General features: G+C 42.3%; 1 protein-coding gene across 1 annotated transcript in view; it reads left to right on the forward strand.

Moving 5' to 3' along the window:
- The window catches only part of LOC126355571 (beta-alanine transporter), a 1,112,053-nt gene that overhangs the window by 664,885 nt on the left and 422,668 nt on the right, over positions 1–24,500 (forward strand). Inside the window, exon 2 of the mRNA XM_050005933.1 lies at positions 12,564–12,774. Coding sequence (XP_049861890.1) covers positions 12,564–12,774 — 211 coding nt within the window. The remainder of the gene's footprint in view (positions 1–12,563; positions 12,775–24,500) is intronic.

A 24,500-nucleotide genomic window follows, 5' to 3' on the forward strand; every position in this document is an offset into this window, starting at 1 on the left:
CCTATGGAAGTATTACATTAGGAAATAGGAGGAGTTAAGTACTTCTGCTACATGCAGATCGAGGTGCCGTAGTAATTACTACACTGCCCTTGAATTCGTAATGACGACACTTCAGATACGCCTTCAGGCGTTCCATGATTCCCCTAATATGCTCCAGTTAAATGCTCTGACACTTTTAAAGAGCACAGTCGATTTCCTTCCGCATCCTTTAATCTATCCGAGATATTGCTCGGTCTCCACTGACCTCAATGTCGTTAAACCCTAATCTTCCTTCCTTCCGCTAACAGGATGGACAGAACATAAAAGAACATAAAATGCAGACCAGTATAGCGAAAGAGGGAATTCCGGGCCAAAATAAATTAATTAGCATCAAACAAAGGCATTGATAAGAAGAAGAAATTTCTGAGAATGTATAATTACTACTAGGAAAAAGCAGGTAGTTTCGATTGATAAAGGGCCATAACATGAATAAACACAATTCTTAGTTAGGTACAGTTCGCAGCCTTCGATGTCATGAACAAAGTAAGAGCATAGGGACTATCAGACCAATTGTGTGATTGGATTGAAGAGTTCCTAGATAACAGAACGCAGCATGTTATTCTCAATGGAGAGAAGTCTTCCGAAGTTAGAGTGTTTTCAGGTGTGCCGCAGGGGAGTGTCGTAGGACCGTTGCTATTCACAATATACATAAATGACCTGGTGGATGACATCGGAAGTTCACTGAGGCTTTTTGCGGATGATGCTGTGCTGTATCGAGAGGTTGCAACAATGAAAAATTGTACTGAAATGCAGGAGGATCTGCAGCGAATTGACGCATGATGCAGGGAATGGCAATTGAATCTCAATGTAGACAAGTGTAATGTGATGCGAATACATAGAAAGGTAGATCCCTTATTAATTAGCTACAAAATAGCAGGTCAGCAACTTGAAGCAGTTAGTTCCACAAATTATCTGGGAGTACGCATTAGGAGTGATTTAAAATGGAATGACCATATAAAGTTGACCGTCGGTAAAGCAGATGCCAGACTGAGATTCATTGGAAGAGTCCTAAGGAAATTCAATCAGAAAACAAAGGAAGTATGTTACAGTACACTTGTTCGCCCACTGCTTGAATATTGCTCACCTATGTGGGACACTGTCCAACAAGCCTTCTAACAGCGGCAGAAAAGATGCTGTTTAATGTTCATCATAGTTTTAAACGAACATACATGGGCATCGCAAGGAGAAAATTGGAAGTTAGGGCAAACTGCAGGAATACGTTCACTGGGAAGACATTTTAACCTCCCCGTAATGTCTATTGCGATGACGTAATGTAACCTTACTCATATAAAATCCCTAAACAGGATGACCTTATGGAGCTGATTTTAAGACCTTAAACTCTGCGACACTGGTGTTGCCTGTCTTTAAAGTTTTGGAAAAGAAGGAACCTTTGTCAGTACGACATTGGTGAACTAAAAATCACCTTCTTTCTGAAACAGTTCATGAGCCTCCTGGCCATGACAGAAGACTCGACTCAATGCACTTGCAATTTGGTTGACATTTCCTTTGTATGATTAATAGTACAAGAGAAGGATGGAATCCGTACCGCCCAGTGAGCTATCAGTCACTTTTTGCGAGGATGAGCCAAAAGCTAACTTGACGGCTGTGTTGTTGATCTGTAACTGAAAATTTCTGTAAACTAGGTGGAATTTAAATTTTTGTCAGCTCAAGATAAAATGCAACGCCAGCAACTTACACACCGAATATTCGTGCACACTATTAGGAAGAGCTCTTAAGGTGCACGTAGCTGGGCAATGGACTCTCTGGAAGTCTTGCAACAGAATGGTGGCAATGCCTGAAATGGAGGTGTCTGCAAATTGAATTCGCATTGAAAATTAGGTAGAGCGAGTCAGGAACGTTGTCATATTACAGCAAAACTAACAACTGGCCCCACACACCGCCACTGTTACTTGACGTTATAATAAATTTCTCCCTTTACTAAAAAAAAAAAAAAAAAAATTGTGGCAAAGTTCCCTCATGCATTGCAATGTCACAGCAAAATGGCCCCGTGCAGCACCATTTTTGTACAAAATTGTAGCATCTCCGACTTTTTAAGATTAGAGTTGTACTTGCAAGTTGCGATGTACACCAAGTAACTGCAATTACTCAGCAAGTAGAGACATTTGAGTCGTCGTCTTTTCATGGCTGTTGTATAGAAGCTGAAATATACTAGAATGTTAGGCCACATCATGTTACATACAATATCCTCTTTGTGACTGATGTTTAGACCATTTTGCCGGTATTTTCTTCAATGGCTTCTAGTGTTCATGATCAACTGAACAGCTTATGGTGAACACTAAAAGCCTCGGAAGAAAATCCCTGCAAAAAGGTGAAAACGTGAATCACAAGAAGAAATCACAGTGTATCATGATGTGGCCTAACATCCTAGCAGATTGTACCCGCAAGTCAAATTTTTCCAACAAGTAAAACGCTAGGTCAGGTTTATGACGTCATGAAAGCAGGTCAACACCCTACCCATAAGATTACAAGCCTTACAGGGAGGCAGGCAGGTCATGACATCACAGGCAGCTCATTGACCTCGGCTACTTGACACACAGTCGATGAGGGCAGCATCTATGGCAAAGTCTTTGCTTAGTAAAGCACTGCACAGTGATATGCTGTTCAGTTTTCTAGACTAATATCTGATACCAAGCTGAACTGGTTCTGAGCCTTTCTCGTAAATTTGTTTTTGTCCAGAACTTCAATTATTCGAAGACCAAATATAGTAAAAAGTAGCATTAGCCTGACGGTACCATCGATTATACGCTTCAACTGCAGATCGTGATTCATTATGCTCTTCCCCTCTAAAATTATACTTGATGTGTTGACGTATCAGCAATAAACATCTTCAGTTTTTGACGCACATTTTAGACATAAAAATACTATACTTATTGGCATAATTCGCGGTACATTGCAAAAGAGAAAATAACATGGTGACACTTCACATCATTGTATTGCGCATGCTTGTGCAGTGGCACTTAATCTGCCTGTAATCCAATTCATATCCATGTGGGGGATATGTTTTTCACTGCCAGTGTTTGACCTGCAAGGGGAAGAGAGATTTTGGTGTAAGGTTTCTGATCACAACACCCTGCGCCATTGCCCTGGTATAATTACCAAACCTCTCTGGTGGGTCTAAGGAAGTGAAAGCGTGTGACATTGTTGGCCGTGATCCATATGTTGCATGAGAACATTAAACTTTGTGGCCCCCTTGGTAATGTTCATGAGGAGTAGACTGTGTACTGTCATCGAGTTCACCCTCTTCCTTCTCTCATCAACATCATCATCATTATCATGTCGTAAAGAAATAAAGAAGCAAATCCTCTTCTCTTGGCCAAGCACGAAATGCTAACCTCCTGCTTGTCATGATACGTGCATTCTGTAGTTATAGAGCTGTTTAGATATGGAATAAGCGTTCTTGAAATTAATTTGAGAGATCACACATAGAGTTAACATACCACACATTACGTGCGTTCATCCATTACCCACATTGGTGGGGCCTGTTTATATGCTTGTGTGCTTTCCAGATTGATTAGTATTTTAGCCAATATGTGATTTGTGTAGTTATAGGCTTGCTCTGTCTTTTTTTTTTTTTTTGGTATATGTCCCAATTTCGGCATAAAATTTAAATGTTAAATGCCTGCTTACTGGTTATTTTTTAGTCGTGTTTGTTTTGTGACAATGTAAATCTGGACGTAGATTGGGAGTCCTCATTCATGTTTTGAGCATCTGTTAAGGCGTGTGATGTGTGTGTGTGTGTGTGTGTGTGTGTGTGTAAATGTGAGTTTGTTCCACAGATAACAAAGCGTACATATCTCTTTCACTCATCTAAGTTTGGTGCCTTAGTCAGTTCATGCATTTTAGTATTACAGTTCTCTTGAACATGGCGCAAACAATTCACATACTTTGGAACATATCTAATAAGATGAGTCTGCTACATTTCGATTGTCAGTTTGGTTTAATGACCGGTGCGGTACTGGGAAGGGAGTGGCTTCTTTGGTAGCTAGTAAAAGTACTGGGCTAAGAGCAGATATTTCGTTTAATAAGGTAGTGGATTATTGACTGAGACTGGGTGATAGGGGTGTGCAATTAGATGAGATCGGAGCAGAGGGGTATGACCTACCATCATCCTGGCTTGAGATATCTGGGAGCATACCCTTCACCCACCAAATTCAGGGCCTCCACATGACAAGAACTGAGAACGTCCGGTGTGCGTATTCGGACTGAAATTGCTATTACCTTCCCAATAGTTCACTCTTGCTATAATCGACCTGTAGCAGAGATAAAGACGTTCTCAGGAACTTTTCAGATTGTAGCAGCAGGCTTCCTTTTCCATTTTTGTAAGTCCCAAGCTACACGAACTCATGTGCTTACATGGTTGACATTCCTCCCGGAGACAGTCCCACATTGATAACTTGTTTCCTTGTAGACTGAAATTATGGCATATCTTGGAGCTCATGTGCAGCATCATTTATGCGGTGCTGCTTTGATAACTACATACTGCACTTTGGTTTCAACTGCTTACAGTTCAATATGTCTAGCTGCTGCCTTCACGATTTCTTTTAATTTGTGATCACTGGATATAGGCCGACGAGAACAGTTTGCTGTCAGAGCTCTTCAGTTGTGCAGTTAACAAGCGTCTTTCAGAAAGATCCAGTTACACACATGTCAGATGAAACAAACTTTCATGAGGAACAATAACCAAGAGAAAAGCGCTTAACCATGCCACTAAAACCTTGGGTAAATAACAAATAACCTGTTGCTAAAATACAATTTTCATGATTATTCTCTTGATTGTTTATGAAATCTAAAGTACTTTTTGTAGAAACACTTTATTATTACAGATGGATTTGGAATTTACGTTTTTCTCGATGCAAAAAAGCGGGCTGTGATTTCGTACTCAAGACTTTTTAGTAACTTTTAAATATTGGGTATATGACTAAGAAAATCCTGGGTATAAATTACCGAATTTTTTTAAACAATATCGTGAGAAAGATACTGCTTCATGATATTCTTTCAGACTCATCATAACACTACTTTTACATGTCTATCAGCAATAGAGTCAGACCAACAGTATTACCGAACGGACAGCGTGGTGACGGAAGAATAAATAATTAAGAATTGTTTATTACATATGTAAGACAACACCAGTGATTTATATACTCTACTTAGCTGACGTCAGTGTTTTCTTGTGGTACTCTTCTTTTATTTAAGCCTTCATCCAGTAATTGATCGGCGTCGGCGTAGCTACTAATGGCTTTGGCAACCTTAGTTTAAGTGGGGCCTTTCCTGGGCGACCCCATTACCTGGACTGTACGATGCATCCCGGAAAAGACACACATGGGAAAGGAGTAGACAGTCACAATAAACTAGAACATAGCGCACGGTGGTGAATTCTGTTTAATTATTTTCTTCGAATAAAAGTGTTACTTCTGTTCGTATCACTGACATTTCATTCGGTTTCTTCTGCACAATACTGTCGCAGTACTAGCTATGTTTGGTCCAAGGTTCATGGAGCTTTATTACTAGGCAGTGTCACTTCCTAACGTTACTTCCGTCCATAAGTTCTGCACAACTGCCGGCCGCGGTGACCGAGTGGTTCTAGGCGCCACAGTCTGGAACCGCGCGACCGCTACGGTCGCAGGTCCAGATCCTGTCTCGGGCATGGATGTGTGTGATGTTCTTAGGTTAGTTAGGTTTAAGTAGTTCTAAGTTCTAGGGGACTTATGACCTCAGAAGTTAAGTCCCATAGTGCTCAGAGCCATTTGAACCTTTATTTTCTGCACAACTCAGTCTATCGCAGTGAACTACGAACATCCATGATTGAAGTTATAGGTCCACATATTTTGATAGTCCTGTGTCAGTATTATAGTATAATTTATTTTAACAAGCGTGTTTCGTCGTGCAACTTATACTTGTTATACTTGCGAAAGCTGTTGACAGATACGTGCAACGTACATCACATCACTCAGAGCTCTTAGAATATATTGAAGTATTCTGGAACACTGGTCTTGTGTCTTCTTTATTGTCAAAATCTTTCAATCAGAGTTCACAAATGATAATGGAGCTATGAAGGTATGTTCATCTTGTGTCTTAAAATATTTCCATTTCCAGACAGAACAGAAAATGCGTATCCAATGGATTACTAAACAGCATCCTTTTAAAAAGAGACAGTTATAAATGAGGGACTGTGACGACTTTGGAACTTTTCCGTAGAGCGGATACTAAAATTGTATCCACATTCGCTGCATGCTTCGGAGTATCAAATAGAATTGTTTCCGCAGAATACATATTGTATGCTTTCAGACAGAAAGCGCAATAAAATATACGAAAAATAAAACATACCGCACATGTAATACCTCACTTCAGCATTTGGCACGGTTAATCTGAAACGTGAAGGTCCTGTTAATGGATTCCGCGGAAAAAACTGTTATACAACAGCAACGAAACAAATCGTAAATGAAATTATTTTCCGTATCACTATCAAATTTATACGAACCGATTTTACGTCCAAAACTCAGTTCACCGAAATTGAAACAAATTGGCATTTTAGTTTCTATGTTTATTCTAATTGTGTTAATCATTTAATGAAAATCTTGGGTATTAATCCCTTGAGCTGTATTTTGGTCCAATATTACTGTACCACTACTTGTTTCGCGTCGTTAAAACCCCATCTTCAGGTGACATTAGATCGGAAAAGCTCGGAATCTTTTCTGCCACTATTAGTTTTTATGTCAATTACAAAACACCGCTAAAAGACAGCATTTCATGGATTAAAATCTGCTGTGGTGGCCCCACCTACAAGGCTGTCTGTATTTAATGAAAAATTCTCGGTTGCATTAATAGTCAGATGTCTAACACTATCGATGAAACATCGTTATATGGAATCAAACATTTGTACAGGATTTTCGGGAGGCATTAATCCACATGTTTATTGAATTATTTAGTTTTTCTGCTGAAACGTGAATTGTAATCTCTCCACAGTTGTAAAACACCATCTGCACAGATAAGGAACGCAAAATTTTTAACCCTAAAATCTGGCTAGGTAACAGTCGAAGAGGTAAATTAGTCGCGACGCTTTGTCGGGTGCATTTTATTTCATTTGTTGGCATTTAAAACAACTGAGGCTACTGTTTACATTTCCTCAACTGTCACCTGAAGGACTTATTACCAATCGATAGCAAGGAAATGGATGAGATCCAGAGAAAATGGTTCAAATGGCACTTAGAACTACTTAAACCTAACTAACCTAAGGGCAACATACACATCCCTGCCCGAGGCAGGATTCGAACCTGCGACCATAGCGGTCGCGCGGTTCCGGACTGAAGCGCCTAGAACCACTCGGCCACTGCGGCCGGCTGAGATCCAGAGAATAAAGGAAGAAATAGACTTATTCGGATCTGAAGATCCTCATTTACAGAAATCCATTGAGAGTGCTACAAACCATGAGGTGCAAATCTAATACTAAAATTGTTCAGTTTGCGTATTAGAAGCCATTGTTGTGTCTATCTGCGACAGCCCTACCAATCTAGGTGACGACAAAGAAAATTTCTCGTGTACATTCGTCCAGGATAATTGAAAATTCTGCATATTGAGAAAAACCATATGTTAAACCATATAAAAACCATTTATTAATCATTTTTATGAATCTCCAAAACTCACCCTACTGTGTATAGTAATGGATGTTCTTTCAAGTGCTCCTCTGCTCAAATGTAGTAGGATGAAGGGTGGGTGCTGTGACTAAGTACATTCTTACGTGACACTATCTAATCTTGGCCGGGATTAAGCCTCAAAATTGTGTGGAATGCTACACAATACTTGAGCTCAACGTTTTTGTCATTTGGGTATTTTATGTGCCGCAAACATTGCCGCCAATAGCGGCCTTCCTTATCAAGAACTAAACGATTGCAAAAACTGGATTTCGACATTGGTCTGGTTTCATACAGAAGACATACACAATGAATGAAGCATTGAACCTTCACAGAACTTTTTTCGACATAAAAAGGTAATTGGAACATGAGTCAGTGGGAAACAACCCCACTGCATGCGTCTTCCCTGGCGAATAATCAGCGTTTTCCCACATCGATTTTATGATTCGACTGGCTACAGCAAAAGAGATTCAATCACATGATGGAAGGTAAATATTTCTTGGCAACAGAAGGATTCGAATATTGAGATAGTCGTTCATTTGAAAGCGAAGCTGCAAGAACATATACAACGATACAGTGAACACTCCGGAGCAGAAGCAGTGAGCAATAATTATTAATCTCAACAGTTGGTGTATATTCCTGTTAATTAATCAATGAAAGTGGCATACATTCACTACGATCGCCATTTGTAATGTAGCGGATTAGATGAAATTTACACTAAGATGTATAAGTAAACCGTCACAGTCACAGGAGAAGGAATAGCACAAGTATCAGTATACTGACTCCCATAGCCTTCGTGGCTATTAAGGAATAGTAAAAAAAATTATTTTATAACTGGCATGTGTAACGACGTCGCTTGTTCAATATACAGGGTGTCCCATTTATCTTGACCACCCTATATAACTGTTTGCCCAGATGCAAATTACAAAATATTTCAAGTAAATGTTCTTTAGCCGTCAGTGGGATATCTATCAGTATGATTTCCTTCGTTCTAGCTTTGTCTTTTACAAAGATATGAACAGCGATATGAGTATTTTTTATTTGGTAATTCATGTCCTCTCCTAAAGACCACTTCTGAAATGCATCACAGTGTACCAATCACCGAAACACAACGTCATTAATTACATAATACAACATTGACGTTGACGCTCCCAGCGCTTAGTAAAGTTACTCGGGGTGTTGAAACACATCCACGTGCTGACGTTGACGGAAGACAAATGTAAACATACGTAAATGCACATTTAGTAGAGTAGTTTAGTCCTTTTAAATATGAGTTTGTGGAGAAGGCATACAGTAAAGGTTGCCCATACTACACACTACATTCTTTTATTGGTCTTGTTATTGTTGTTATTGAAGGTAGGCTAAATGTTACGCAGGCAGCGGAACTCTATAGAGATGTCCTGAGAATAACCTACCTTCCGCAGTGACGGAAGTTCAGAGAGGGGTGAGCTGGCATCGCCACAAGTCCTTGCACAGGCGACTGTAGAGCTGCTGAAGGACTGTGGTTTTCTACAGCTACATGCATACTAAGCAATCCACCATACGGTGCGTGGTGGAGGGTACCTCATACCACAAATAGCATCTGCTCTCCCTGTTCCACTCCCAAACAAAACGAGGGAAAAATGACTGCCTATATGCCTCTGTACGAGCCCTAATCTCTCTTATCTCATCAGTGTGGTCTTTCCGCGAAATATGAGTCGGCGGCAGTAAAATTGTACTGCAGTCAGCCTCAAACGCAGGTTCTCTAAATTTCCTCACGAAAAGAACACCTCCTTTCCTCCAGAAACTCCCACCCAAGTTCCTGAAGCATTTCCGTAACACTCGTGTGATGATAAAACCTACCAGTAACAAATCTAGCAGCCCGCCTCTGAATTGCTTCTATGTTCTCCCTCAATCCGACCTGATAGGGATCCCAAACGCTCGAGCAGTAATCAAGAATAGGTCGTATTAGTGTTTTATGAGCGGTCTCCTTTACACATGAACCACGTCTTCCCAAAATTCCACCAATGAACCGAATACGACTATCCGTCTTTCCCACAACTGCCATTACATGCTTGTCGCACTTCATATCGCTCTGCAGTGTTCCGCCCAAATATTTAATCGACGTGACTGTGTCAAGTGCTACAGTACTAATGGAGTATCCAAACTTTACTGGATTCTTTTTCCCATTCATCTGCATTAATTTACATTTATCTATATTCAGAGTTAGCTGCCATTATTTACACCAATCACAAATCCTGTCCAAGTCATCTTCTATCCTCCTACAGTCAGTCAACGACGACACCTTCCCGTACACGACAGCATCATCAGCAAACAGCTGCACATTGATATCCACCCTATCCAAAGGTCATTGATGTAGACAGAAAATAACAGCGGACCAACCACACTTCCCTGGGCCACTCTAGATTCTACCCGCACCTCCGATGAACGATCACCATCGAGGACAAAGTATTGGGTTCTATTACTTAAGAAGTCTTCGAGCCACTCACATATTTGGCGACCAACCCCATGTTCTCATACCTTAGTTAGGAGTCTGCAGTAGGGGACCGAGTCAAACGCTTTCCGGAAGTCAAGGAATATAGCATCCGTCTGATACCCTTCTTCCATAGTTCGCAAGATATCATGTGAAACAAGGGCGAGTTGCCTTTGGCAGCAGCGATGCTTTCTAAAGAGGTACTGGTGCATGGACAGAAACTTCTCTGCCTCAAGGAAATACATTACACTCGAACTGATAATATGTTCGAGAATCCTGCAACAAACCGATGTTAAGGATACTGGTCTGTAATTTTGATGATCCATCCTTCTGCCCTTCTTATATAAAGGCGTCACCTGCGCTTTTTTCCAGTCGCTCGGAACTTTACGTTGAGCAAGAGATTCGCGATAAATGCAAGCTAAGTAAGGAGCCAATGTGGTAGAGTACTCTATGTAAAAACGAAGTGGAATCCCATTAGGACCTGGCGATTTAATTATTTTCAACCCATTCACCCGCTCACAACCCCAGGGATGTCTACCACTATGTCCTCCATACGGGAACCTGTACGACACTCAAACGGCGGTATATGAAAGATTTCTCAAACGCCAAATTTAAAATTTGATCTTTCGTTTTGCTCTCTTCTGTGGCCAGTTCAGACTGATCAGTGAGTGACTGGATGGAATCCTTCGACCAGCTTACCGATTTTACGTAAGACTAGAATTTCCTTGGGTTTTTAGCAAGATCTTTTGCTAAGGTATGACGGTGGTAGTGGTCGTATGCTTCGCCCATCGCTCTTTTTACAGCGGCACGAATCCCTACTATCTTATGCCTGCCTCATTCTCCCGATCTTTCTTGTACCGCGAGTGCAACTGTCTTTGCTTCCTAAGCATTCTCCGAATTGAGCTGTTAAACCACGGTGCGTCTTTTCCGTCCGTAACCCACTTTTTCGGCACACACTGGTCCAAAGCGTGATTTACAATGTGTTTAAAACTTGCCCGTAATTCTTCCACGTCTATCGTACCGGAAGTAAATGAAGACGATTCGTTTACTAAGTGGAATGCTAAGAACTGCTGATCTGCTCTTTCTAGTAAGAATACTCTCCTAGTCTTCTTGACCGACTTTTTAACTTTCGTAACATCATGATCACTAATCACTGTCTCAACACTGACACCGTCAATGAGGTCTGGTCTGTTGGTGGCTGTTGTTGTTGTGGTTTTAAGTCCTGAGACTTGTTTGACGCATCTCTGCATGCTACCCTATCCTGTGCCAGCTTCTTCATCTCCCAGTACTTAATGCAACCCACATCCTTCTGAATCTGCTTAGTGTATTCATCTCTTGGTCTCCCTCTACGATTTTTACCCTCCACGCTGCCCTCCAATGCTAAATTTTTGATCTCTTGATGCCTCAGAACATGTCCTACTAACCGGTCCCTTCTTTTGGTCAAGTTGTGCCACATACTCCTCTTCTCCCCAATTCTATTCAATACGTCATCATTAGTTATGCGATCTGGCCGTCTAATCTTCAGCATTCTTCTGTAGCACCACATTTCGAAAGCTTCTATACTCTTCTTGTCCAAACTATTTATCGTCCATGTTTCACTTTCATACATGGCTACACTCCATACGAATACTTTCAGACATGACTTCCAGACACTTAAATCTATACTCGAAGTTCAGAAACGCTTTCCCTGGCATTGCCAGTCTACATTTGATATATTCTCTACTTCGACCATCATCAGTTATTTTGCTCCCCAAATAGGAAAACTCATTTACTACTTTAAGTGTCTCATTTCCTAATCTAATTCCCTCAGCATTACCCGACTTAATTCGACTACATTCCATTATCCTCGTTTTGCTTTTGTTGATGTTCATCTCTTATCCTCCTTTCAAGACAGTGTCCATTCCGTTCAACTGCTCATCCAAGTCCTTTGCTGTCTCTGACAGAATTACAATGTAATCGGCGAACATGAAAGTTTTTATTTTTTCTCCCTTGATTTTAATACCTACTCCGAATTTTTCTTTTGTTTCCTTTACAGGAGCATAGTGGATGTAAAACACTCCACGAAACACTCGCTATGACACCGCAGACGAAGGTTGAAAGAAGTAGGAAGAAAGGAGAGGGACTGGATGACTACTGTGGATTTTTTTCACAACAATTTAGAACTTTTGAGAATTTTAAGGATATTTGTATGCCTGTTGGTACGAGTGGAAGGGCCTTTTGCAATAGATAATTGGATCAGTGTGTACAGATGTTACGTCTCGAGCTTCCGCAGGTGTGTCATTCCCCAACACATAAGTACGAAACAGTATCCCACTCCCAGACTAGCTGCGGCGTTTGAACGAAAGGAACAAAGTCCTCTACAGCCCGACCAAGTACCGACAGAGGCACGGCCTTTGTTGCAGCGCGCCGCTGGAGGAGCGCGACGGCCTGGCGTCGTTCTCGCAGTGCCGCGTGCTGCGGCGCAACTTCTCTGCACTTCTGGCGGCCGCGCCCTCCGAGGAGGAGCTGCTGCTGCTGCCGCGGCCCGCGGCCAACGCCAGCGCCGCCGCCGGGCCCTGCCACAGCGGCTGGCACTTCGACTACACGCAGTACGCCACCACCGTCATCACGGAGGTCAGTCCGCGCCGCCTGCCCCTGATGGGCGCTTCGCAACTCTCCCAGATCCACAGCCTTGTCACTGTAACGATTTAGGCTGCAAAGAGGGAGGAAAAGGAAAGGGAAGGTTTGGCGCTTGACACCGTCGTCTCGTCCCCCAACCCTCGCCCTGTCGCCTAGTGGTGCGCAACAGAGGCTGTCACGCGGTCCAAAAAAAATCTGGTCAGTTGACAAGCACTGAATCGACTGTAGCTGGGCATCAGTCTCTTTGGGTCAAATGTTTTCATGCTTTATTTCCGTGAATAATACTTGCAATGCAAATGATATTCTTAAATATCAATGATACCCATAAATCTAAGGTCGGTGAAGCTCTACATCTACATTTATACTCCGCAAGCCATCCAACGCTGTGTGGCAGAGGGCAATTTACGTGCCACTGTCATTATTTCCCTTTCCTGTTCCAGTCGTGTATGGTTCGCGGGAAGAGCGACTGCCTTAAAGCCTCCGTGCGCGCTCGAATCTCTCTAATTTTTTCATTCGTGATCTCCTATGGAGGTATAAGTAGGTGGAAGCAATACATTGTTTTACAAAAAGGTACGGCAAAACTTTCACGAAACATTCCTCACACACAAAGAAAGAAATTATGTTATGTGGACATGTGTCCGGAAACGCTTACTTTCCACGTTAGAGCTCATTTTATTACTTCTCTTCAAATCACATTAATCATGGAATGGAAACACACAGCAACGGAACGTACCAGCGTGAATTCAATCACTTTGTTACAGGAAATGTTCAAAATGTCTTCCGTTAGCGAGGATACATGAATCCACCCTCCGTCGCATGGAATCCCTGATGCGCTGATGAAGCCCTGGAGAATGGCGTATTGTATCACAGCCGTCCACAATACGAGCACGAAGAGTCTCTACATTTGGTACCGCGGTTGCGTACACAAGAGCTTTCAAATGCCCCCATAAATGAACGTCTAGCGCGTTGAGGCCAGGAGAGCGTGGAGGCCATGGAATTGGTCCGCCTCTACCAATCCATCGGTCACCGAATCTGTTGCTGAGAAGAGTACGAACACTTCGACTAAAATGTGCAGGAGTTCCATCGTGCATGAACCACATGTTGTGTCGCGCTTGTAAAGGCACATGTTCTAGCAGCACAGGTAGAGTATCCAGTATGAAATCATGATAACGTGCTGCATTGAGCGTAGGTGGAAGAACATGGGGCCCAATCAAGGCATCACCAACAATGCCTGCCCAAACGTTCACAGAAAATTTGTGTTCATGACGTGATTGCACAATTACATGTGGATTCTCGTCAGCCCACACATGTTGATGGTAAAAATTTTCAATTTGATCGCATTTGAATGAAGCCTCATCCGGTAAGAGAACATTTCCACTGAAATGAGGATTGACACAATGTTCGATGAACCATTCGCAGAAGTGTACCCGTGGAGGCCAATCAGCTGCTGATAGTGCCTGCACACATGGTACGGAAACAACTGGTTCTCACGTAGCACTCTCCATACAGTGACACGGTCAACGTTACCTTGCACAGCAGCAACTTCTCTGATGCTGGCATTAGGGTTATCGTCAACTGCATGAAGAATTGCCTCGGCCATTGCAGGTGTACTTGTCGTTCTAGGTCTTCCTCAATCGCGGGTCATAGGCTGGAATGTTCCGTGCTCCCTAAGACGCCGATCAATTGCTTCGAACGTCTTCCCGTCGGGAAACCTTCATTCTGGAAATCTGTGTCGATACACACGTTCCGCGCCACGGGTATTGCCCCGTGCTAATCCATACATCAAATGGGCATCTGCCAACTCCGCGTTTGTAAACATTGCACTGACTGTAAAACCACGTTCGTGATGAACACTAACCAGTGGATTATACGTACTGATGTGCTTGATGCTAGTACTTAGAGCAATGAGTCGCATGTCAACACAAGCACCGAAGTCAACATTACCATCCTTCAATGGGGCCAACTGGCGCTACGGTCGCAGGTTCGAATCCTGCCTCGGGCATGGATGTGTGTGATGTCCTTAGGTTAGTTAGGTTTAAGTAGTTCTAAGTTCTAGGGGACTGATGACCACAGCAGTTGAGTCCCATAGTGCTCAGAGCCATTTGAACCATTTGAACCATCCAACCACACAGTTGGTATGATATTCCTTAGGCGTTTACTTTGTTTATCAGGCGACAGTGCGGAACTGTATCGAACGCCTTCCGGAAGTCAAGGAAGATCCGCGTTTTCTACCAAAAATAGATCGTCCTCTGACGAAAGCGTCATTTGATGTGGTATGGAGAGGCGTGTGGTCAGCAAACCCCCTTCCTGATCCAGAGCACACAAACCTCCTACAGGCGAAGAGGATTGCGTGGTCTTGATCTGGAGAGCTATGCCAGCTGAAGGATAGATGTAAGATGGCTTATCCAAGTTGGACAGGACAAAGGGGAGGAAGCCAACTAAGTGTGTCCCCCAACGACCCTTTCTCCAACTTCCTGCCCTGTCTCCTTTCCTGTCACCTCCAGTTAGAAGTAGAGAACTTTGTGAGGCACAGGGACGCCTCGCTTTCTAGGGGAGTAAACCCTTAAATGAAAATCAGGCAAGCCAGGAGGTCCCAACGTGGTAACCCCATTATCCAACCATATTTTCACAGCACTCGTAAGGTGACCAGGTTCAGTTACCACTGATACACATCTACTGCTAGCACTGGGGTAAAGAGAGCAGTCACACAATTTGTTAGATCAGGGGCAAACATATATCCAGGGGTAAACCTATTCTTCTGTTTTGATTAATATGTCCTTAACGCATTGTTCTGTTAAATGGGTTATGACCCCCACACGGATAATCCATCGTACTGAAAATCATCCCATGTTTCCCCCTCCTCGACCACCTTCCTTCTGGAACTTCCTTCCCGGATACAAGAACACTTTCAGTCCTGAGTTACTTGAATACCCCCTTCCCATTAATTAATTGATTTAATCTGTTAATTAACCCCTCCCAATCTGGGAAACCTCCCACCATTAACTCCTCTAATGCACCACTGATTTTGCGGGAAATATATTGATGTACATGGAATATTCTTTACACAAGTTCTAGTAGACAAGGCAATGTGTGAAATATTGTATAGTTAAATAATTTTTTGGATATGAGGTCCCACTTGGGTAGGTTTATTTCTGCCTATCCCCGTCCCCCCTTCCCACAGCCAGCTTCCCATGACGTAATAACTGTAATCACCGAGGAATAAAATGAAACAGCCACCGTTTGGGGTCTCCCACCAATGTGTCTACCGTCAGAGCGCTGCGACGAGGGTTAAAACCAACCACTGTCCTAATTACGTATCAAGTTACCAAATACTGTCAACCGCTGACCGAATACCTGCTTCTTTTGATCCCGCTGCCGCCTAACAATGCCTCACATGGCCACATTCTGCTGAATGAGAATTCCAGTCTTATTTCCTATCTCTGTCTCTCTCAACAGGCCACTCCCTGTTTGTCTGTTCGAACCAACGTAGTCAAACAGGCAGACGGAGTTTTCCATCCCTCCCCAGAATATTGTGTTCATATTGGCTACTGCTGGAGACAAAGGGAGAGCTGACACTATTTTGATACGAAAAACAGATAAGTAATCCATTTGCACTACCCCATCAGATCAGTTGCTTAACAGTTTATAGGAGTCAATTAGGTCGATTAAAACACTAACCTGCACCTCACAGTAGCCCTTACTCATAATAAAATATATTTTTAATGTTTGCCTATCACACTCAAACATTATGCAAATCACGTAATAAAATTACACTCTCTAACAGGTCACAGCGCTAAATATATCTGAGCCATGTATGCACCAACATTTGACAATACAGACACCATCCTTCACCACAATGTGAAAAAGAAAAATATCTGCTGACAAAAATCCTACCGATCACAAAATCTCGCGATCCCAGATCGTCCGCTGTCTGCTGTACACAACAGGTGGGAGACGGACCAGCACCCATGCTGGCTACACCGGCAGCTGCACACACATCCCTTGGCATTCACGTGCCTGCTGTACTGAACGGTCAGAGGTCGGCGCAGCACCGACCGTGGTGGCCGAGCGCTTCTAGGCCCCTCAGTCCCGATCCGCGAAACTGCTACGGTCGCAGGTTCGAATCCTGCCTCGGGCATGGATGTGTGTGGTGTCCAAAGGTTAGTTACGTTTAAGTAGTTACAAGTTCTATGGGACGGATGACCTCAGATGTTAAGTCTCATAGTGCTCAGAGCCATTTGAACCATTCAGTGCAGCTGCCACCAGGCAGCTAATGATAGATTTACATGGGAAAATAATTGTCCAGCACAAACACCCATCATATTGAATCCCTCTCACGCAAGTCTCATCTCCGCTTGTGTCGCTACCCACCAGCACACTGGACACTTCCCCAGCTCCCGCTATCGTGGGCAATGTCAAACAGGTTGGCCCGTCCTTTGTACCTAACCGCCCTTCACAGGCTAAGCTAAATGGCAAATTCCATTCGCCGAAACCTCGCGACCACGCCTGTGGTGTGCCGCATCGCACTACGAAACACACAGCTGCGGATTGCATGTGTTCTCCAACCAGTTCCACCCTGACATGGACCACTCAGTTTAAAGGAATCCACTTTGCCTAATCCGAGACTACGATGTAGTTGGCCATACAGCTCGAATTTCTTATGCGAAATGCAATCTCGTTCCTTCCCAAGACAGAAGAATTCGAGGCATACATGCATTTTTATAATGCTAAAGTATCTTTATTTGTTGTGAAAAACATGCACAATGTAGTCTATGCTATTTTTCCTCTGAGAGTTCCTCATGAGCTGAAAAATCTGTTTGAATCACCTTATTATCTTTTATGTCGTTCGTCGTAGGACTAGAATATGAAACTAATTTTTTGCTCATGACGGAGTGCTAAGAACCACCTATGTCATAGAGTGCCTCCTCATATCTAACTCCCTTAAAATAAGCAAATGCTTCACTTAACATGAAGTCACTTTAGGTAACAGGACAGAGAAGTTTTAATTATCATGTTTTTATTACATAATACTTTCTAAATTCCGTAATACATCTCATATTATTACATCTCTGTCAGGAAGGAATATTGACATTTCTTTAAAACACATCGCCTCTATACAGAATCGCCTGATTAGCCCTCCCACTCCTGAATTATATTCGTGCTACCCTGGCCCCCGCTTCCAGCCACCAAGTGGCACGTCATTCATATCAAAGCGATAGGCAAATTAATTAAATTTATCACAAGACTCACCTTGAATGGCGAGTAATTTCTTTTTTATTTTCAGCCGTCGGAGTACCCTCACTAGGTAGCTGAAATGGGAATCACTAGAGAGATGATGATGTTCTTTTCGAGGAAGACTATCCACAACCGACATTTTATGCTGACTGCAGAAATATTCTACCACTGACCAAGTACATTTCACGTAATCACCGAGCTATGGAAAACAACTATCGCAAAGACTATGTTTCTTTCACCCTGCGAAAAAGCGGTCTTGGTTCTATAGATACACACAAGGTATGCTGACGATATACATGTTAAAAACGTATATGCTTTGTATGTCGAAGTGTGGTATTGATTCATAAATGAAGTTGTCCTCCACACAAATGCCGTGACATGGTCGTGGGGTGTGTCTTAAGGAGACATTGTACGTGAAATTCATTGAAATTTTACATTTTGTTTTCTGCTCCATAATGTACTTTGGACTTTACTGCACATTTTGATATATAATACATTACAATCAGACAGTTGTGATACCTTCAAAGAATATTTTGAATGTTGACGTGTAACTGTCTAATTTTGCAGCAACACATATAATTCAACAGTGTAGCAGTCATATCTCGGGTACTAGCCAGTCTAGAAGGCTGTGAATTGCCTTGTTTTGTACCTACTGCTACGTCTCAGAACTTTGCAATACTAATAAACAAATCAGTCCTTTGTTTCTGATACTAGGTTTCATTGAAAGTAGTGTGATTATCGGCTAATTTTGTAATAAGATGAATTCTATTGTTTCTTATACATAGATAAAATGTGTAAGCTTAAACGTAACTTCAAGAAACGCAAAATTGGCAGGTATCAGATGTGTCAGACCTGCATTTTCTTCTGAAGTACTACAAAACACGTTTGCTAGCAGTGTCATGCTTTGTGTCAACCTCCACCATACATTTGGTGTAAATATAGGCAAGCTGAATTTTCTGGCACCCTGCATGAATTTACACATAAACTTTCTCTTCCTTTGGTAGTAATGGAGGCAAATCCTGGGTTACTAAAGAAGTGTTTACATGTGAAGACACAGAATGTGAATGAGTCCTGCAATAATATTGTGTGGTGCCGTGTGCCTAAAAATGTATTTGTTGGCCGTATGACTCTAAAGTTAGCAGTGTCCGATGCTGTAATAACTTTTAATGGTGGGGACTATGAAAGACTTAAGGTTCAGGAGAAGTTAGGGGTAAGATCTGGACAGAATACAGCTAATGGACTGTGGGAACTGGATGAGCTTGGTGTGTGTGAAACAGAGTTAGCAGTTCAGCAAATGACAAAAGAAGCAAGAACAAAAGGAGGAGGCCAGAATTGGCCTGTTGTGACGTTGAACAAGAGACATACTATGGGCCGGGGCAATTCTAGTGCATAAAAGACACAGAAATATTAGTCTGTATAAGAATTTGTAATAAACAAGTTTTAAACCTCAGTATCTCTAAACCAAATTTTTTGCAATAAATGGCCAGTTTTGTAAAAAAGTCCTGGTGGTAAGACATGAAATGTTCACAGCATGCCAAGTGTCAGATTCAACACATATAGAACTAGAATAATTAAAATATACTGAGTTGTTTTGTTCTTATGTTCATTTATTTACAAAATTCTGTAAAAAAATTGAGTGTTTGGAAAAAAAAAGATAACAGGGCCCACACTACAATTTTAATAACAACTGTAGTTCAGTGTATCTAGAAAGGTGCATTCAATAATTATGGTAAATTGTAAGTTGGTGTCTCAAAGTTTTCAAGATAATGGGTCACAAAATTCGGTAATTTGACATTGACAGCATAGGACACAGAATGTTCCCTTAGCAGACCGAAAGTGCGGGTGTATGTCGCCAGTAGTTTAGGCTTTTAATAAAATCACCCTTATCACCGAATTTAGAAAATTATTCCGCTAGTGAACGTAGTATTTAGCCAATATTAGTAGCTCCCCCTTGTCGCTGCTAGATATTTCCCATGCTAACAAACAGTTTCTGTAGTTTTAAGTTCTAGGGTACTGATGACCACAGATGTTAATTCCCATAGTGCTCAGAGCCATTTTTTTCGCTCTTCCGGCCTGCGCAGACGGAGCTGCCCTGCTGTTGACGGACTGCGCGCGCTTCAACTGTCGCGAGTATGTTTTATCAGTAGGTTTTTTTTCACTACATGTTTTTGGTGGAACCGTTGTGTTGGAGGAGGACGTTTGTGTTGTCAAACGTAGGGGCAAGACCTATAACATATTTAGGGTTTCAGTTTACTTGTTGCGGAAATCTCATTACTTGATTTGCATACTGTTTTCATGTGATACTCAAACGTTGAATATAATTGGAAGGAGAAGCAGCATTGGTCGTATTTGTTTGTTTTATTATCCGCAAAATTTTCAGTCACTTAGTGACTATCCTCACTGCTGTAATATACGATTAAAATTGGTGGGCACTGGAATCAACAAGCTTAGAGTGAGTTTATGTGATCGCTCTAAGCATGTTGATAGCAGTGCCTACCAATTTTAGTCGTATATTACTGCACTGAGGCTGTACTTTAAGTGATCTGTTTGATTGCTGATCGGAAACAGTTAATTTGATAGGGTAGTGCAAATGGATTATTTCACTTCATTTGTTATGCGAAATTGCGACAGTTCTACCTCTGTGTCCAGCACTGGCCAATAGGAACACAGTATTCCGAGGAGAGATAAAAGCTTCTGTCTGTGTGTTTGGAGATATTGGTTCCCACAGATATTCAGGGAGTGGACTCTTGGGAGAGAGGGAGACTGGAAGTGAGCCTTGGAGCTCATGGCCAACAGGAGGCTTTGGTTTTGAAGTTAAGATCAATAGAGGTGGATATCCGGTTTTCGTGACAGCTATTACATAGTAACGTGATACGTAATTAGAACAATGGGCGGTTTTGACACTCATGGTGGCGCCGTGACGACACTTACACCCGGAAAATTCCAAATAGTAGCTACTATATAGCACCATTCCATTTGTCGGTGATTGCTGTTATTATATGACGAGAAGTGGAGGTTTGGATGCTACCGTGACCTCCACCCAAGTGGAGACCCTGTGTCCTTGGCTCAAATGGCTCTGAGCACTATGCGACTTAACTTCTGAGGTCATCAGTCGCCTAGAACTTAAAACTAATTAAACATAACTAACCTTAGGACATCACACACATCCATACCCGAGGCAGGATTCGAACCAGCGACCGTAGCGGTAGCTCGGTTCCAGACTGTAGCGCCTAGAACCGTACGGCCACTCCAGCTGGCAATCCTGTGTCCTGCAAACTGATTAAATAAAGAATATTCATCAGTATATTATTGACTTTGATTTTAATCTCGTGTCGTGAGACACTTCCTCTCCAGCACAGAGAGAGTGTTTTTCTGATCAGTTCTTCTGGGTAGATGGGGAAGGAGGGGCGAGGCATGCGTGGTGTTATGTCCTCTGGTGGTGGCATTGTGCACTGTCTTATTCGATCCATGTTTAAATAAAGAATATTCCACACATTGCCTTGTATGCCATAAATTGTGTAAACAATATTTCATGCACTGCAATGGGAGAGGGTAGGCGGATGTCTGGGTTACTCAATGAAACTGATAGTGTGAAGTGGCTATTAGAATAGCTCAGGCCCTGAAGTGTGCTAGTACTGGTGAGAAATTGCCAGAGGTTTAGGGAGAGGAGAGGCTGGAGGTGAACGAGGGGAGTGAGTGGGTGGGGTAGGGGCTTTCTCAGGACATATTATCCGCTAGGTTTCCCAATCCATTAAGCAGAACAATAGTTTAAGGGCCTGTCAATCGAAAGTGAACAATAGGTTCGGCCCAAAATGTTTGCTGGCCCCTCACGTTGTCTACATGCACCAACAAATCGTTCTCATGCTCTCTTTGCTGCACTACTACCAAAGATGCTATCGGGCAACGTGATAGGTTAAGAATAAATGACTTGCCAACAGTATTAAGGTAGCAACAAGGAACATCAGACGTTTAGCTAACAAAAATCGGAAGTTAGCAGAAATGACGTGGTAATATAGAGGGGGGCCACATAGTCGTCGACCTGCAGGCTGTTTAATGCGATGATAAATAATTATTTGATGTCAGTTTCACGGTAAACTAACGTAACGCAGACACTGAACATTAAAATAAAACATTTAGTTTACTATATCGACAGAAGGAATGTTGTGGGCTTTATTTCAATCTGAATTGATCTATGTAACTGCGAATTGTACAGTACTCGTAACACACTGAAGAGCCAAGGAAACTGGTACACCTGCTTGTTATCGTGTAGGGCCCCCGCGAGCACACACAAGTGCCTCAACACGACATGACACGGACTCAACTAATGTCTGAAAAAATGCTGGAGGGAACAGACACCATGAATCCTGCACGGCTTTCCATAAATCCCTGAGAGTTGGGTTGGAGACCTCTTTTGAACAGCAGGTTGCAAGGCATCTTAGACGTGCTCAATAATGTTCATGTCTGGGGAGTTTGGTAACCAGCAGAAGTGTTTCAACTCAGAAGAGTGTTCCTGCAGCCACTCTGTCCACTCTGTAGCAATTCTGGACGTGTGATTTGTTGCACTGTCCTGCTGGAATTGACCATATCGATGATGGCTTGAATAATAAGTTCGTTGGAGACAGACTTTTACTCAGGTAGGCAAGATAGGCCAACACTTCGCCTTTGGTCTTGTTGAAACTGATATCTCAGCATTAGCATTTAGGGAAAGCATGGAAAATATAACCGGACAGTGACCTCAGTTCAAATCCTGTAAAACTTTTATCCATATCTTAGTTAGTGCTCCTTCTCACTAGACTGAAAGAAATGACCTTATGTGAGCGATTTGTGTTGGTTTTCCATCACAGGTATGACGCAGTCCTATACTCACTGCCTCTCAGCTGTCAATCAGCTATAATGTGCGCAAATTCGTATGTTACAGGATATTAAGACACGTACCAGAAGACAAGGTTTGAATTTTATAATACTAGACGCAAACGTCCCTTGGTGTGATATACTTTATTTCATGACCAATGTGAACCGTAACTAGGTGCCATTCTCAGATTCTCAGATCTGCAATGTACAGATAGAATAACGTTAATGTAGTATTCTGCATAATCGTTTAACAATTACACAAAAGTAACTGTGTTATCTGTTTAATAAAAATTTGTATCTGGCAGGAAGTTTCAAAAATTTACTTGTCTCCCAGAATATAGCTGCACAGTAGTCTCAACTACTTACTGAGAAAACGTTCTGAACATAATAATAGAGGTCGACACGTTTTTGTAAAATATGTAACACCTGTTAAATGAAATATCCATAGCTCATGTAAGGAGTACAGAAGAAATAAACAGGGACATCACGCGACTGTACTGTACTCTGCACCAGTTCCTACGTGAACTACCTAACCTGAAAATGTCAGTGTATGATGATGATGTAAATCTGCAGGCTTTAGTGGCCGTTGTCACTGAAGTTAAAATCTGCTGGGTTATTAGGCCGCGTTTCTTCTAAAATGTTCAAACATTTTTGAAGAAACATGACATGTCCTAATAACCCAGAAGATTTCAACTGATGATGTCTCATTACGTAGGCTTTCCGGGCGTAATAAGTCTTGAAAGTCTCTTCGGGTTTGCTGCCGGATCCCAAAATCTACTTGACTCGATATTTCGCCGATCCAACTCTTCGCCATCTTCAGGAAAATGCTGCTTATGCTGATGAGTCCCACTGAGAACTGACGCCAGGTTGCAAATCGACGTCATATATAGGCCACCGTTCAGTACACAGTGCATGTGAATGCGCCTCCCATCACAGTTTCTGCCTTCCAAAACAGGGAGGTGGCACCGCCCTCAGTGAAACACTGCTGGCAACGATATATCGCAATCAGGGCCGCACCGAAGAACGATTTGGATCTTTGAGGTTGAGTCATTCACATCTGTTAGTGATTTTCGATGTGGTATCCCTATTTACACGAGTTCCTCTGGAAGAGACCCTTAGTTTGGTCAGTGAAAAACTTGATGAAGAGTTGGTGAATCTTTGTCGTCATGTGCTGACCTCCACGTATTTTATATTTAATGGTAACATTTTTGAACAGAATGGCGGAGTGGCTATGGGTAGACCATTGTCACCCATAGTCGCCAGTTAATTTATGGAGGACTTCAGCTTTGCAACTAACGTGCTTCTGGAGATACGTGGACGATACCTTCTTCGTCTGTCCACATGGACGTGATGCTCTTAACAGATTTTTGGAACACATCAACTGTCTTCATCCCCGTATGAAATTTACTATGGAGGTGGAAAATAATGAGATGCTTCCATTTTTAGACGTAATGATTTATATACAACCAGACGGAACTTTGGGACACAGTGTTCACCAAAAGACGACACACACAGATTGGTATCTGCATCCTAAGAGTTGTCATCCACCACACCAATGTTGTGGCGTCCTCAGGACTTTGGTACGGAGAGCAAATGTCATTTCCGACGCAGACAGCTTAACCCAACAACTTGAG

Source organism: Schistocerca gregaria, chromosome 3, assembly GCF_023897955.1.
Source record: "Schistocerca gregaria isolate iqSchGreg1 chromosome 3, iqSchGreg1.2, whole genome shotgun sequence".
In the NCBI taxonomy this organism is placed as follows: Eukaryota; Metazoa; Arthropoda; class Insecta; order Orthoptera; family Acrididae; genus Schistocerca; species Schistocerca gregaria.